The sequence below is a fragment of the Benincasa hispida genome, chromosome 3 (genome assembly GCF_027475165.1).
Source record: "Benincasa hispida cultivar pf3 chromosome 3, pf3_genome.v1.1, whole genome shotgun sequence".
Taxonomy (NCBI): domain Eukaryota; kingdom Viridiplantae; phylum Streptophyta; class Magnoliopsida; order Cucurbitales; family Cucurbitaceae; genus Benincasa; species Benincasa hispida.
Window position 1 is genome coordinate 49,399,057 of NC_143480.1, and position 18,554 is coordinate 49,417,610.

The 18,554-nt window shown below is 31.3% G+C and overlaps 2 protein-coding genes across 2 annotated transcripts; both read right to left on the reverse strand.

The window, feature by feature from the left end:
• Positions 1–7,411: 7,411 nt before the first annotated feature.
• LOC120073584 (putative glutathione S-transferase) lies at positions 7,412–8,433 on the reverse strand. Its single transcript, XM_090312490.1, has 2 exons — positions 8,085–8,433; positions 7,412–7,873 (listed from the first exon to the last, which is right to left on the reverse strand). Exons 1-2 carry the CDS (start codon positions 8,397–8,399, stop codon positions 7,532–7,534), a joined length of 657 nt encoding a protein of 218 aa, XP_090168616.1. The 5' UTR covers positions 8,400–8,433; the 3' UTR covers positions 7,412–7,531.
• A 6,990-nt stretch (positions 8,434–15,423) lies between these two features.
• LOC150037343 (mogroside I-E synthase-like) lies at positions 15,424–17,074 on the reverse strand. The gene is made up of 2 exons (XM_090311671.1): positions 16,466–17,074; positions 15,424–16,388 (listed from the first exon to the last, which is right to left on the reverse strand). The coding sequence occupies exons 1-2, from the start codon at positions 16,958–16,960 to the stop codon at positions 15,471–15,473; spliced, it is 1,413 nt and encodes a 470-aa protein (XP_090167797.1). The 5' UTR covers positions 16,961–17,074; the 3' UTR covers positions 15,424–15,470.
• Positions 17,075–18,554: the final 1,480 nt, after the last annotated feature.

Genomic DNA, 18,554 nt, shown 5'->3' on the forward strand with positions numbered 1-18,554 from the left:
TCTTCTATATCTCAATATATTTCATATAAAAATTTTACTCCCAATATATTTCATATAAACCTTTTTACAACAGTGAGAAATCCAACACGTTTATTAAGACATATATACATGATAAACCCCCAAACATATCATATGATAGAGTATGTAGAATAAAATCTAAAAGCCTAAGTCTCATACGATATATAATAGTATATATCGTATACGAATAAACCGTCTTCAAAATAAATCATCTATTATAGAGTACATATGCCAAAATCCCATATTCACAATTATAAACCTAAATTTTATCATAAATATTGATACTTTAGAAAATAGATTTGAGTACACATCTAACGGGGTGTCAAATCAAGACTGAGGCGTCTGATATCCACGAATCTAGACTAGGGGCGTCAGATCTCCATGGATTTGGACTGGTAGGCGCTAGATCTCCATGAATCTGACTAGTGGCTGGATCTTTGTGCGGTGACACAAATGGAGGGAGGCAGACCATAAATAAGAGAGAGAAACAACGAGAAGACGACTGGTGACTTACCTCGGCAACCGACAGTCGGTGGTGTGTGGTAGTCGGTGATGTTTAGCAGCATGCGACAGCGTGTAGGCGGAGATTTGGCTCCACACGAGAAAGAAGAAAAGGAGAAATGAGAGGGGAATGGTGAAGGTACTATTATACAAGAGTACCTATGAGTAGAAGCAGATCTTTTCGATTCATTGTGACAGAATTTCCACATATACATTCTAACAAACAGATATGCATTGATAACACTAAATTATTGGCATGCTTTAAAAGATAAAAACAAAAGACCAAGAGAACATACCAGTTAAAGACTTTCTTCACAAAACTCGGTCTCACCGTGAACGAACTCCTCTTACTCTTTTTTGTCTAGCAAGTAATCGCCCACAACACCACGGTCGTCTACACGAGTAGCAGCGCACGAACAACAAGCAACGGGGATGACAACACCACTCGGAGCCTTCAGTATTCTCGGAGTGAGAATCCAAATGGTGGGCTTTGATGGAATTGGTAGAGGGGAGGAGGAAAGGCTATTGTATACTACGATCAAGCAAATGGGAGAAAGGAAAGACTATCGTATAGTCAGGTGCTTGATCGTTTAGTGCGGAGTACACGATCGTGTAATAAAAGCTAAGCAATCGTTTATGAAAAGGTAAGCGGTCATTTAGATATGCTCAGGCGCTAAGCGGTCATCTAGTAAAGGTAAGCGGTCGTTTAGGAAAGCGCGGGTGTTGATCGTTTAGTAAGCGAGCGCTATCATATAGGCTCTCAACACTAAGTAATAGAAGGCTAACACACCATGAGCGATTATGCGTCTCTCGTGCAAAATGAAAACAATTTTCATTTTATCCTTCAATTACAAGGACAGAATTGAACTTCCCACTAATGCACAAATTTGGAGAAAACGCCGACCAATTATCTCATAACCGTCCAATTAATAAATTAATAAATATAATCATATTATATTCATAAGCTATAGTTTGATATCATATATCAACTATAGAGTTTTCTCCTCTACTTGATATAAATCATATTTATATCCAATTTCCTCCAAAATAATGTATCTCATACATTTAGTAATCATATCATATATAATTAACTAGTTCAATTATATCATATATAATCGAACTCCCTCTTGTCAATTTGAACATTTCAAACTGACCCAAAAACTGATTCTCAATTTGTATCCCAGCTAGCAAGGGGACCTTATGGACCTATGGCTCAAAGCTCCAACGGTATGTGAATAGCTGACTAAACTCTTTAGCCACGAGATCCACCATCCGTTAACTGCCAGGCATTCCACTAAAGACCAACAGTTGAACTCTTCTTACCACAGACATATTTATGTGTCCATCAGATATAACCAATCATGAGTACGATAACCCTTCACAGATGCTCGTAAGTACAGCTGGGTCAATTTACCGTTTTGCCCCTGTAGTTACATCTCACTTCTTAAGTACCACTGATCCCTCTAATAAACAATACAACATAGTCCAACTATGTGTGAACACCTCTCGGGCCATGAGAAGGTGTGTAGACCACATCGTTCAAGCCTTGGAATCAGCCCTTAAGGAAGCTATCTATCTACTTATCCCTACTTCAGGGAAGGAGTGAATTTCATCTTGTGTAGCTAAGTTCCCAGCTCCCAAATCAGACGAATCCCCAAAGTGGTAGGTTTGAGTCGGCGGCTTGGCCACTCGCTCCCATGCAAATCAAAGGACCGCCCTCAATGGCAAAAATTCCCAATTCACTCAGGATTGAGGTCATGTTACCTATGGTCATCCTAGTGAAGTGAAGTATCTGTCATGAACGGTGTTATATAACGAGACGTTAACACTTCGTAGTCAGGTCTTATATAAACTCTTTGTATAGGACGCCCCCACTCGCATGTCCCCTACACGAATGATCAGGATCAGACCATTTGTGATAAGTCACAACACTTGTAACTATTCCACAAAGCGAGCCGCATCCGTAGCGTTACTAGGATAAGGTTTTCCTCCTATATCCATATACTACAAACCATTTTGGTTATCATTTAAGACATGATCTATTTGTATATCACCACATACATGCTTAAGTTACATAAAGACAACTAGGGATTTTAGTTTATTGGTTTGTGGTAAAGCAATTAAAATATCCATATGAGCAAAATCAAGAAGTGAAGTAAATATCATATATTATACATCGTTCGTACAAACTGTTTATAAACTACAGGACACGAGACTTTAGGGCATCAACCCTAATAAATGGGGGTCTGACGACACTCACCAAAAGAAAGAGGGAAAAACCTATTTGGTCTTGAGAAAGTATGTAAAAAGAAGAATTAATTTGGTTTAAAAGTACATTCTCATTTAAAACCTATTTCTTTTTCCTATTTTACAAAGTGTGTAACTAATTGATGGCTTGGATGATCTTCCTCTTCTTCTTTCTTCTTCTTTTTTTTATTTTTTATTTTATTTTTTATTTTATTTAAAAAAAAAACAACTTAGACATTGTTGTAAATAATGAAAATTGAACATAAATGAAATATAGAGGCTTTATTAGGGCATCTTGTGTTGTTATCCCAAAAATAATTCTGTAGAATATTCCAAATAAAGAAAAAAGTATAATATGCAAAAATAACATCTTTTGTGATAACTTCCGTGACAAAACCCGGTCAACAAGAAAACCAAGTACCTTAAATAAATATTCAACCAATAACAAAAACTCTAACAATAATAAAAATTAATGTAATAGTAGTTGGTAACTGTTGATGGATTAATCGTAATGGGTCTTAATTGCAAATGTAATTGGATTGCTTTTGATCATATTTGATTACAATTGAGGTTGTTCACTTTGCATTTTTAGTATCATTGTCTTCTTATCTTACCGTTACCAATACCATTTATGGTCAATCAATTACGTATCTATAAAGGTTAATAATAACTGTGACAAATTCATAATTCTCTTACTATAACAGTAACAATGTTTGTAACAAAAGTGGTAACAACCAGTGGGTCCCATGTAATCGACAAACGAAATCGGGTTGATCATCCCCATCTTTATAGTCGGATTGCGTTTGTTGGTTATGGATTTGATTGTGGACTTCACATTTCATTACGACTACAAATCACAGATAAACAACAAAAAACATAATCAAATGAGACTCGTTTTTCAAATTACCGTTGATGGATTATATTTTCAGGGAAATAAACGTGGCCAGAATTGTTTTGCTTCGTGACAAACTCTTATTACTTTTTTTTTTTTTAAAAAAATTTCTTCGTATAATTGGAGTGTGATGTACAAAGGTAGCATCCAAGTATTACTCTTTTTTTGTTCAATTCAACCACATGGTAAAAAAAAAATAAAAAAAATTAAGAACAATATTTTTTTAAAAAGAAGAATTTGCCATGTGACAAATTATAATTAGAGAATTGGGTGAGTCATTAAAGATGAGTGTAACCTTGAATTCAAGATTGTTAGGTCTTGAAAAGAACCATAATTTATATGTTAATTCCCTCAATTCTACTTTAATTCTTTACTTGTTTATTTTATAGGTAAAATCCGATCCTAACATCAATGAAGTCATCATGAAGAATTTGGAGTTAAATCAAGCCCAACTAAGCCAAAAGAATCACTTAAGAAGAAGATTAATGCTAAATTACCTTTCTACCCCTTAGCCAAAGCAAAACAACACATTTCAGAAATACTCGGAGCGTCACAACGCTCTCAAAACAACACAACCCGACACTACCTCAATGCTACAAGACAGAATGCTACATTTTGCTACAAACAGGGCAGCATTGCAATACTCTAGAGAATGATGATAAAATAAAACGCGCGCGCGCCTGCGCAAGACACCATCGAGCCTTTACACTGAAATTTTTTGCTCTATATAGAATCATAAATGCATGTCTTGAATCCATGAGCATCTAACTCGGGTTAATAGATTGTTGATTAGTTAGATTGATTACATAGATTTTGTGACTCTGATATGACATATCTTGATAAATTTGAGGCTCTGATTCATTTTGATAGCATAATTTTGATTATTTGAAAACATAACTAATGGTTCTTTATGCTTCAAAAGACCATTTTGCTTTGAATGCAATAAATGAATAAAAACATGTATTAAAAGAATCTCATTCATTTTATTTTATCCATCATTTGATTTACTCAATCATTTCATTCTTATCAATGAAATTTTGATGACTCACTCTTTTATGTAAAGATACCAACAAAATTTTAGACCTCTTAAAATTTTCAAACAAAATTTTGAAACCAATTTTCAAAAGAACATTCTTTTCCTTTTAAATTCATAAAAATTTGAATACTTCGCTTTTTAGATTTATTTAGAATCTTAAAACTTTTAGAAATTTCATATTTACTCAATTTTCTTTGTTACCCCGATAGGAAAAATTTTGGTCTAAGAACAACCATCTTGTTAGAGTAGCAAATCTAGACAAAGAGGATAAAATAGGATTTTCTAAAAAAAAAAAAAAACAATTACAATTGCTAGCATAAAAAAAATAAAAAAATAAAACAAGCTTGCAAAAATAACATAACTTTCACTAACGTGTGCGTGTGCATGGATAAAGGTGAAAAGAGTTACATGGATAAAGGTGAAAAGAGCTACCTTTATCGTGTTTCTGTTAGGGCCCGTGAGAAAAGAGTGATAGGTTCCCGATTGTGTGAGTGTGAAAGCCATCCCTTTAGGTAAAAGAAATGCCAATTAAGTTTTGTGTTTGTGAGTTTAAAAAGGCACACTTGTCTTAGAATTGCTTGTCTCTAATGCAATTTTGGTATATCTTAAACTGATAACCAGGCCAGTATTGGGCGAGGAGGAATTGAGAGATAGATGTTACCTTTCCACTAGTTTTGGTCTTTAAATCAACTAAAACTTAATAGTCTTTTCTTTTATGACTTTTCAAGAAATAGACCTTTTTTTTTTTTTTCAAAAATAAGTTTCAACTCTTTGTTAGCAAAATTTTAAACTTCTAATTATATGTTTGTATCGTTACTTTCTTGATTGTTGAGAAAAGAGATGAGAGTCAAATGAATGTGTGAATCAATTGAATAAATAAACCATTTAAATGAGTAAATGAAAATAACTTTGAAAAAGTCACAATAAATGAATTCATATTTTGCTTGAATAAATGCATATTTCTACTTTTTAACTTGCTCGGGACGACCGAGAGCTAAATAGGTCTTGAAAAGAACCATGATTTATGTGTTAATTCCCTCAATTCTGCTTCAATTCTTTGCTTAAAATGTTTATTTTATAGGTAAACAATCGTGACATCAATGGAGATCATGAAAAATTTGGAGCTAAATCAAGCCCAAGAATCATTTAAGAAGAAGATCAACGCCAAATTACCTTTCTACCCCTCAGCTAAAGCAAAACAACACATTTTAGAAATACTCGGAGCGTCACAACGCTCCCAAAACAATACAACCCAAACCTCGATGCTATAAGACAGAATGCTAATTTTGCTACAAAACAGTGCAGCGTCGCAATGCTCTGGAGAATGATGTTAAAATAAAAAGCGCAAGCACTTGCGCAAGCCAGTGTCGAGCCCCAAATTTGCACTGCGACCATTTTCAGTACAAAAACTCCCGTTTTAGACTTCAAACCAAGGAAGAACATCATTTTTTTAGAGCAAATTCGATTCCACGAAATTAGAGAGTTTTCTCTGTATTTTTTAGGGAGATTCTGTCAATTTAGTTCAATCTTTGTATATTTTTATGTTTAATTCAATGGATTGCTTGAAGAATTTGCATCTACACGAATAGGTAAGTCTTTTTCTTGGGGAATTATGTAGATAAACATTTTCTTGAGATTTCTTTCAATTTCTTCATGTACTTGTTCTTGAATGTTCTTGCTGAGATTTTGAATAAAATTAATTAAAAATGAATTGACAACTCAATTGATCAATTTTTGTATGCAACATTATATGGTTCTATAATAAAACTGTAATTAGGTTGCAAGAATTAGTAATCTTGATAGAAAACTTGGACTTCTTTTCCTATTTTCTTAAAAGAATCTACTAATTTAGAACATTCATACAATCAATCTTGAATTTTCAGTCTTTTGATTTCAAGAATTGTCATAGTTCATTAAGGAAGTATCCTAATACCCTAATCAGTCCATTAATCAATTAACTCTAATTTAGGGATTAATTGTAAAATGTATTTAGGAAGCAATTAAGATCTAAATTAGAGTTAATTGATTAATTGACTAATTAGGGCATTAAGGTACTTCCTTAATGAACTATGGAACAACTTAATTACATGAATTTTGTTAACTCCATAATAAAAATTGCTAATTCTACATAAAATCCTCAAGATTATTTTTCCATTGAAATTCATTACATAATCTCTCTCATTTCTCTCATTATTAAAATTTTTCTATTAATTCTTGCATTTTATTTTGATTTTTGGTAGTTTTTTTACAACAACCTCCTCCCCCTCCCCAAGTGTTATCTTTTCGAATTCAAAATTCATTTTTTTGGCCAATTTATAGAGGTTTCTTGGGATCGATCTCTTACTCCATTATTGCTACGTAGTAGTTTTAGCTGTAGTTTGAGTCTTATAAATTTCATTTATTTGAGTTAGATAGAATTAACGACACATATTTTTAGCACCAAACAAATATGCCTCCATTATTTTTTTCTAATCAAAATGACATGGTGTGCTCAAAGAAGTGCCACTGTGATTTTTTTCTAAAAAAATTGATTTGAGAATGAAACAATTTATAAGCCTACATGTGTGAGAAGTTGCATCAACTAAAATCCGAACTAATAATAATAAGTTTATAAAAAAAAATGAATTCAGATTATTCGTGGGTGATTCATAGTTATTTTCTTTTGGTTTTATATTAAATCAACTCAAAATCACCTAAACAAGATGATTATCCTCAAAAGTTCTAATAAAAGTACAAAGAAAATTTATTAAGCATACACTCTCAACCAAAAGGTGAGAGGTTTATTTTATTCCCAATCCAGATTTGTGTTAAAGATAAAAGGAAAAGAAACCAATCTCCTAGTTGGTTGTTAAAACAGTTTGCAAATAGGGCACAAGCTTAGATTTTGGAGGCAAAACCTGTTTGACCAGGCTGTGGTTCACAATCTCTTCACTCCATTTGCTTAAATTTGGAAACTTGTTACTTGTCAACAGCTCAAATCCAAAACCAGCTTCAACCGCAGGAACCCAATAAGCTACTACAGCCCCAACAATGTCCACAAATCCAATCTTTTCTCCTCCAAAAAATTTCTTGTTTTCAAGTTCCTTCTCAAGTGGTTCTAATGTCTTCGCTGTTTCTTCTACAGCCTGCTCTCTCTCTTCTCTTTTGCTTCTAGCAGCCTTCAGTATAGCAGGCACAACCTGTCATGAATGGATATATTAAAAACATATTAAACTACTCTTTTCACATTGGATTTTTAAACCATCACTCAACTCAAAGTTTAAGTTTAAACTGATCCAACCATCTATATGCACATTTAAACGCAAAGAAATCATTGAATAAAAGATCCAACAAGTTACTAAAGTAATCATATGATTAAGCAAAAGAGTAATGAATAGAAAGTATGTGTACCTTGTCATCAATAAACTTAGCCCAGAACCTTGCTTGGGCTCTTTGATAGGGATCTTGAGGGAAGAAAGGGTAAACTGAATTCCAAATTTCATCAATGTATTCAAGGATGATGGTTGACTCTGAAATTGGGTTTCCATTATGAACAAACACAGGAACCATCTTGTAAATTGGATTGTATTTGAGAAGCAAATGGCTTTTATTCTTCAAGTTTTCCTCAATATTTTCGTATTCTACAGCTTTGAGTTTCAAAGCTAACTCCACTCTGCGGCTAAAGGGACTCATCCATGCCCCAAATACTTGCACTTCTTTCCCCATTATTAATTTCTCTCTGCAACAAAAAACTGGTGAATTATTTTGAATTATGATAAAGTAGTGGTTTGTTTATATATATATATATAGGAAGAGGGAAAGGGAAAGGGAAAGTACGTGTGTTTTGTCAAAGATGAGATTTGTTTAATATTCGAAATGTGTAGAAATATCTCGATTTCTTGAGGTGGAGTTTAACGTTGTCGTAAGCCATTATGTAATTGTTCATCATATATTTAGACATTGGTTCTTTTTTTTCTTTGTTGGTGGAGTTTAATGTTATCGTAAGCCATTATGTAATTGTTAATTAACATATATATTTAGACATTTTTTTTATTATCTTTTTTATTTTTTAAATTTTCTACCTGAAAATTAACACATACATTCAAAATTCAGGTTTATTTCACAGTTTTTAATCATTTATTTGAGAATAAGCTATTTTTATACATTCTTACGAGAGTTTTTTTCCCCAAAACCGTAGGCTTTCTCTTTTTCCCTCTTCATCATCTCTTTCCTTTTATATATAATTTCATTTTGAATATAGTTAACTAAATAATGCTAATCCAATAAAATTAATATAAATATTTATTTCAATAAATCAATAATAATCTACTGAAATATTTACTTTAATTTATTATAAAAATTTAATGAATGCAATTACTTTTTTATATAAATTATCAATAAACTTAGCCCAAAACCTTGCTTGGGCTCTTAATTAGTGTGAAATTTCATTTTTCAATAATAATAATTGATTACTTATTTTTTTAATAATCAAGCAAATATTTATTGAGGTTAATTTTAGTTTGATCCATTATGAACTTATAATCGTTTTTGATTGTTTATAATTAGTTACCTATAATTATTTCATTCATTACTAACATAACATTTTATAATTTTTTTTTAATATTCTTTATTAACCTATCATATTTTTATCTCATTTTTAACGATTTATATTATATTTTATTTACTAAAATATATCTTTGTATATTATTTAAGTTAAATTAAAATTATTAAGGTTGAATTTAATTAATTATAAAAGTGATTAAGTATTAAATTATAACTAAATATATTAGTCAGTTAATTTGAATTATAGATTTATTCAATTTTCAAATATTTATAACGAACCATTAATGATTCTTAATTAATTAGTTTTTATTAATATTAAATGATATTTATTGTTTAGTTAATCAATCTATCACAATAATATAAAATTTTTTTATTTCACTTCGTAAATTAAATACAAGCATAATTTTTTATTTATAAAATTCTTATTACATTTTTCATATACAATCAAGCATAATTATATTTGATTTTTAGATACTATCTTCGAATATTTTATTTTCAGACATTTTTATTAGAAAATATTTATAAAATCATAAACTAAATAGACTAAAACAAAACTATACGATAATTGTTTGGTTAAGTATAGTCAAACAAAAAGAAAAAGAATTTATTCGTCGAGTATCGTCAAACAAAAAGAAGAATTTATTGGTTAAGTCATTATTACCTATTAGTAAAGGCAGCCGAGGGGTTTTTTCTTTGGATATATAGCACAGAAGTCTAAAAAGTTAAATTAAGTTCAAGGAATTTAATCCTTAAACTTTGAGGAAATTAAATTTGATCCTATAATTTTATTTTTAAAAACTCATAAATGTACTAAACACAAATTTAAAATAATTTTAGAATTTTAGTATAAAACATAAGATTCAAATTTAAAGCAATCAATTATAAAAATCAACTGATTTGGGGTATTTTGATGACTAAATCTTGAAGGAAGTACGATGACTAAATCTTTGAATTACGATTTTCCTTCGAGAAACTGATTTGGGGTATTTTGATGTCGTATTATTCGGTTGAGTCTAAAAAATTTTAGATATAAATACAATTTTGTCCTTGTATTTTTTATTATATTTTTCTATCTTTGCACTTTTAAAAAGTGATCATTTTGATCTCTTCATTTTTTTTTTAAAATTTTTAAAGGACCAAAATGATAATTATAAAAATACAAAGATACCAAAAGGAATCAAAATTCAAAGTAAAAAGATAAAAATGAATATTTTGAAAGTATATAGATAAAAATAAATTAATTAAGTTAAAAATATAGAGACCAAAATGAATATTTTAAAAAGTGGATTAAAATGAACCAAGATGAAAATAGTTTTTAAGCCAAAATTTTGGAGGAAATATTAAATTTACCCCTAACAAGTCAGGAGCCAATTTAGGGATTCAATCTGATGTCATTAAAACTTGATTAAATTACTCAAAGGGTAAAGGGTGGGATAACTTTTCCATTCCTTAATTAGTGAATAACAAGAAGAGATAATTAAATCAAAGAAAACACTTATAAAACAAAGATAAATAAATAAATAAATAAATAAATAAAAACAAGGGAAATGATTCATCTTCCTACACATATATAGTAAAGAAAATATTAAAAATATATCCATGAAGATAGATAATGGTAGAGTAGATTTGAACTTTCAACGTTAAAAAAGATATTACATGTCAATTATCGTTGAACTATGCTCGCTTGGACTAAATTTCACTTTATTTAAACACAAACATCATTTACTTATAATTGATACATACTCTTTCTCTTGAAATCGAAAGCTCAAATTCTCATACCTCCATATTTGTCATAAGTTTATTCTTTACTAATTCAATTATATTTAAGAAATGAAAACCATGTGCGTTCAAAGAACAGCTTGCACATGGGCAATAAGTTTATGTTCTAGGAGAATTCACATTATAAGAAGGTAATTAGTCTATTCTAAAGATGTCCAATTTCTCCGTGGACCTCATTCTGAATGGGACAAGAATTCCCCGATTAGACAGTAAATGAGGGAGGGAGTGGGAGAAAAAAATTCTCCACGAGTTAAACGGGACGGGGACGGGGAATGCATTCCCCGCTCCGTTCCCCGTCCCCACCCCGATTAACTTCTACATATTTATTTAGTATAGTTATCTAATGTTATGTTATTATTATTATTATATAAATATTACATTTAAATTTCAAATTTGATTATTTATTACGAAAGATAATGAATATGTTTAAATTTAGATTATATATATGAATAATTTAATTTATATTTATTTCTTTCTACTAAAAAAAATCTAATTAGCTTTTTTAGGCCAATATTTGAGTAATTTATCCTTAAATTCAAATTGTTAAAACTAACCATAATAACCAATTTAGTGATAACGTTAATTATTTAATTACAATTTGTTCATATTAGTGATTTAAATTGATTTTTTTTATAAAAAAGAAAAAAAAAGTAACGTGGAAAAATTCCCCGTAGGGAACTCGATCCCCGCGGGAGTCTCCACCTCGATCCTCGTGGAGAATTTCACGGGGATGGGGAATGAAATGGAGAGCGGAGATGGGGATGGGGAATGGCATCCTCGGCCTCGCCCCACCCCGTGGACATCTCTAGTCTATTCGATCTAAACATGCCTCTGACTTGATTCTCCTCTCTAACTGACTTGATTCTACCTTGACCCCAATCAACTAATTAAGCACATGAGTGTTTGTAGCAAATATTACACTGGTGTTTATTCCTACATACAAATTTATTGTTCATGACACGTGAAAAGTGATGTAAGTTTTGCTTAGCCAAAATTTTCAACCAACAAGACCTAACAATAAAATTTTAGCATATTATTACACATTTTTAACACATAGGATTATTATTATTATTATTATTATTATTATTTTTATATTATATGGTGGAAGAATCAAACTTCTGTCCTCGAGATTGATAACACAAGTTTTATACTAGTTGACCTATGTTCATGTTGACACTCATAAATTTAATTATTAGACACAAACACCATAAAAATCCATAATTCCTCCGATTCTTCTTGTATAACTTTGAGTCATTTTAAGAATTAGTAATTTAGATCTTCTTTATAGCTTGAGTCATGTATCATCCTTTGTGTATATGTACCCTTATATACTTCTTTGTAAGAAAGAATACACTTAGCTATGTTAATATATATCGTATGTCAATTAAGCTATGCTCAATTTGATATAGGTACGATCCTAGATTTGAAAAAAAAAATAATTCTAATCTTATTATATTATTTTGTTTAATTCAAACCTTCTTTATTTGATGTATATCTTCGTTTTACTTGAAATCCTGCACGTATTAATATATACTATTAACAAACTCAAATCAACATTATTAGTTTGTTATAATAACGGTAATTATTTTAAATGGTAAAACTGTTTTCAACTGTAACAAAATATCAATCTACCAGTGATAGATCGTGATATACCACGATAGACTTCTATCATTGACACTAATAGATAGTCATAAAAGTCTATCACAGTCTTTTGCAGTCTATCACTGATGGATACTGTCATTTTGCTATATTTGTAAATAAGTAGACTCATTTTTCTTTATTTGAAAACTATCCTAGATTTAATTTTTTTTTTATTAAAATATCATTTTGATATTTATACTTTGAATTCTATTTCATTTGAATTTATGTATTTTTAATTGTCTAATTTTAGTAATTGTACTTTCGCTTAAATCTTATATTTGATGTTTGATTTATCAAATTAAACAAATAATAACAATAATAATAACAACCACAATAATAATAATAATAATAATAATAATAATAATAATAATAATAATAATAATTTTCATAAAAAAAATGCGCTACTTGAGTATATGTTATAGGGACTATTTTTTTTTGAAAAAAAATCAACCATTAAACTAATTATAATAATAATTTGAAGGAACTCTTAAAGAAGAGTATCCATGAGCGCGTTCAGATCTTTCCTATTTCATTGTGACCGAATTACCACACACATATTCTAACAAACAGGTATGCATTTTAACACTAATTAACGACATACTTTGACAAATAAAATACAATAGATTGAGTATACATACTAGCTGAAGATTGTCTTCACTTTGAGCTCAACCCTGCGGAAGCAAACCCTCTACGGTCTTTATTGCCCAGCAAACAGTCGGCTACTAGCAGCATGATCGTCTACACGAACGACAGCGCATGAACAGTAGGACCGGGGACAACACCATCACTTAGAGCCCTTGGTATTCTTGGAGTGAGAATCCAAAGAGTGATCTTTGATGGAATTGGTAGAGGAAGGAGGAAAGGGATGATCGTGTAGCACGACAAACAAGTAGGAGAAAGCTATCGTATAGCAGATGCTTGTCGCTTAGAGAAAGGTACACGATCGTGTAGATTTTACAAAGCGATCGTTTAGTAAAGAGTAAGTAATCGTTTAGAAAACTCGGCGTGCTAAACAATCATTTATAGAAAACTAAGCGATCGTTTAGTACGCGAGGTGTGCGATCGTTTAGGCGATAAGGCATTATCGTATAAGCTCTCAACTAAGTGATTGTTATGTTTTCACACCTTAAGCAACTTTTTCGAACTCTTTGCCAAATGAAAAAAAAATTTCATTTTATTCTTCTGTTACAATAACCGAAATTGATTTTCTCGCTAACACACGATTCAGGAGAAATATCTGGCCAATAATCACATAACCAAACAATTAATTAATAAATGAATATATCATATTATATTATTAACTTATAGTTTGATTAAAGGTCTTCTTTTTTGGTAAAAAAAACAACATATCAAATTAATAGTAATGTAACAAAAATTATGCGCCCTTTTGTTACTATTCCCCATTTTGATACTAAAAATACTTTTTCGTATCCCTATGAATCAGATAATATCATATATTTACTATAGTAATTTCTCATCTACTTGATATAAATCATATTTATATCTAATTTCTCGAAAATAATGTATCTCATACATTTAGTCAATTATATCATATATAATTAACCAGTTCAATTATATCATATATAATCGAACTCCCTCTCGTCAATTTGAACATTTCAAACTGATCCAAAAATTGATTCTCGACTTTATTCAAGCTACCTAGGGGACCTTATGGACATGTGGCTCAAAGGTCCAACGGTATATGAATAGCTGACTAAACTCTTTAGTCACGATAACCACCATCTGTTAACTGCCAGACATTCCACTAAAGACCAACAACTGAACTCTTTTTATCACAGATATATTTTTGTGTCCATCGAATATAACCAATCATGAGTACGATGATCTTTCACAGATGCTCGTAAGTACAGTTGGGCCAATTTACCGTTTTTCCCCTGTAGTTACATCTCACTCCATAAGTACCACTGATTCCTTTAATGAACAATACAACATAGTCCAACTATGTGTGAACACCTATCGGGCTAAGAGAAGGTGTGTGGCGCCACATCGTTCAAGCCCTGGAATCAGCCCTTAAGGGAACTATTTGTCTACTTCCTCTGCTTTGGGGAAGGAGTGAATTCCATCTTGTGTAGCTGAGTTCCCAGCTCCCAAATTAGACGAATCCATAAAATGGTAGGTTTGAGTCGGCGACCTGACCATTCGCACCCATACAAATCAAAGGACTGCCTTTAATGGCAGGAGTTCCCAACTCACTCAGGATTGAGGTCATGTTACCTATGGTCATCCTAGTGAAGTGAAGTCTCTGTCATGAATATTGTTATATAACAAGACGTCAACACTTTGTGATCAGGTCTTATACAAACTCTTTATATAAGACGCCCCTGTTCGCATGTCCCTTACACGAATGATTAGGATCAAACCAAGATAAGATTTCCTTCCTATATTCATATACTACAGACCATTTTGGTTATCACTTAAGACATGATCCACTTGTATGTCACCACATACATGCTTAAGTTACATCTAGATAACCAGAGATTTTAGGTTTATTGGTTTGTGGTAAAGCAATTAAAACAAATTAACTGAGCAAAATCAAGAAGTGAAGTAAAATATCATATATAATACATCACAAACGTTCGTACAAACTGTTTATAAACTATAGAACACGAGACTTTATGACATCAACCCCAATATAATTAACTTAGAAGATTCAACTTTTGAAATACATAACTAAAATGGACAAAATTCAAACTACAAAATGATAGCTAGCCAATCACACAACAGAAAAAAAAATATATATTGAAGGATAGAGTTTTTATTTTTATTTTTTTCTAATGGTTGGGGTTTTTATTTTTAATTTACTTCAATTTTTTTAATATCTTCAATCAAACATTGTAAATTTCGATAGGATGACCCATCTTCACCAACACTATCGTTGGCTAGTTTTGCTAACTCTGCAATGACATTCTCCATTTTCTGATCTTGATGTTCCATTATAGACCTGACCATGGTCTCCACAGTAGAGCGGTCAAATGAATCCTCCATTTGAACCCCAATTTTCCAGACCTTAGTAAACCAGGTTGCATTACTGGGTTGGTCTCCAATTTGCGGCCAACAGATCATAGGAACCCCAGCAGCCAGGCTCTCCATTGTAGAGTTCCATCCTGAATGAGTCAAGAACCCACCAATGGCTTCGTGGCTCAAAACCTCTTCTTGCGGAGCCCAATTCACAATCACCCATCTTCCCTTTTCCTTCCTATCCATAATTTCTCTAATAACCAACTCATAGTCTTCCCCTGCCTCTTCAATTAACACATCTGAGCTCAACACTAACACGAATGCCTTTCCGCCGTTCACTAACCCATTCCATAACTCCTTCAATTGGGAGCTTGTTAGCTTCACCAAGCTTCCGAAGCTGACAAACACCACGGATCTTGGAGCCTGTGAGTCAAGCCACGCCAAGCAACTGTGATCTTCTTTCCAAAATTCAAATTGGGACTGGGCTGAGTTCTTCAACAGAGAGTGAATTGGTCCAATTGTGTAAACTTTGTTATATATCTTGGAAAGATTCGTCACAAATTCACCTTCGAGTTTGTCAAAGGTGTTGAGAATTACACCACAGGATTTAGATGTGGCCAAGATTTGGTTCACTAAGTTCATCGGGTCCTGTTTTGCTACATCTTCGACTGACCAAATTCCTGGCAAATCTTTACATCTTAAAAGCCCTTCTCCACCAGGAATTCCACGGAGGAGTTGGTTTTGAATTTCCCACTACAAACAGAGAAAATTAAATGGGTTTAAAGTTTTAACTCAAATTATCAATCTCTTATGCAGAAAATTGAATCAACGAAGTTACCTGGGTATGGAATTTGGCCGTCTTCAAGAAGCTTGGGAATGGAGAAGAAAAGAAACAAGAAACGGGCGCTGAAAGTAGAGAAACAAAATACAGGGATACCCAATTCTTGAGCTATATCCATTGGAAAACGAAGAATGACATCTGTAATAACACAAGTGATGGGAGAAGTCCCATTATTGTAGGAGAGGAGAAGTTGTCGGAAGAGGGATTTAGTGACTTGGTTCAAGGAAACATAGAGCTTGCCGTTGAGAACATTGTGGGGTTCATCCGGCGGGAGGCCGTCGGAAATGGAGTGGAAATGAAGGGAAGGAAGTTGGGGGGTGGGGCGGTGGATGCGGCGGTGGTTGTGGTGGGTGTTAAGGAAGGTGACTTGGAGACCGGCGTTGCAGAGGAGGTGAGCGAGGCAGAGGAAGGGCTTGATGTGGCCGTCGGCCGGAAAGGGAAAAAGGAGGATGTGATGATGGGTTGGAATATGAGAAAGCTCCATGAAAATGGAAGTTGAGGAGGTTGAATCTGATTGTGTATCAAATTCAAATTGATTAAAAGAGTATTATAATTTAATAATTTATAGAGATAAACTTAATAAAATTGTAACTGGAGCAGAGAATTATTTGTGAGTTGAGTAGTGTAAGTAACAATTTTTTGTGAAAGTTAATAAAATTGTGTATGTAACGGAGAATTGAGTTTAGTTGGTCGAGGATATATGATTGTAATTTCTTTTTTGTCACATACACAACTATGATTTATTATTATTATTATTTTAAATTGACTTAAAATAATGTTTCATATTTTAGAATTAAAAGGAATTCTTGTTTAAAGGAACATTTTTTTTCACTTTTTAAAATAACTATGAAATGAAAATTTAAAATTAATTTTTAATAGTTTAGATATATATGTATGTATTTATATATGCTCTTTAATTTAGATGATTAATTTTTTTTTTTTTTTTTTTGATGTCAAATGGAAGAAAATAAATTTTAAAAAATTATCATTATACATATAAAAATTACTAAATTTCATCAACGGTAGTTTATTGAGATTTTTAATTCAATATTGTGGTTAATAATTTCACTAAAAAAATGTACAAAGAGATAAATTGATAATCTTGTTGCTGAATATTTATGAATACATTTATATAATCTCTGTTCCAATCAAAATCATTTTTCATAGCGAACGCCCAAAAAAATATTCCATATATTTTGGTAACTGGTTTTATCTAATGTAATCTCTAAAATCATTTTTGTTTGTTTATTTATTCAATTCTATGAGGATTTTCATTAAAGAATCCATTGAATAAATTTATAATTTATATAGTATAGTAACTTTCTTTTACTTCTTTTCAAATTTTATTCAATTGGATAGGGTAAAAAAAAACTTTCATTTATATCTATTTTTTTTTCTAAAAAACATACATACATTCTAATCTAAATTTTAATTTTAAAAAAACAAGTCAAAATTAAAAAAACATATATTTATATCTAAATTAAATACTTTATTTAGTTATATGACGTATTAAAAAATTTATGTTAGGATCTTTAGTTATTTGTATTTCTTTAATACATGCAATCAATATTCGTCGTGTGTGTGTGTTTTTTTTAAGGAAATTCAATTAAGACAAAACATAACTTTACTTTTATAAATTAGTTTCATAAAGCTTTAATTTAGTACTTAGGTCGATAAATTTACCAGAAAAACACAAATTAGAAACTTCATGATTGGGATTCCACGTTATAAACGTGAGAAGAACAGTTTAATTTGTTCCAGTCATTTCTATGTTTGGTTTAGTAGTAAATTAATAGAAAGATAATGGGTCATGGCGGTGCTCAATGGAAAATTGTTCAAATTAATCCAACATTCAATTTTTTTTTTTTTTTAATGTAATTGACCTTTTTTTTTTCGGAAAACTTGTTTTTTTTCCTTTTTTTTTTCTCCGTTTTAAAGATGCGAAAATACCCACTTTGTCCTTAGTTTCAAATGAATCACTTCTAACTTCTCCTTTAGTTTTTGGGCTTAGTGTTTTTCTTATATTACAAAAACATCACACATACCGAAAATTATCTAAGTTTAAACTTTATGAAGCC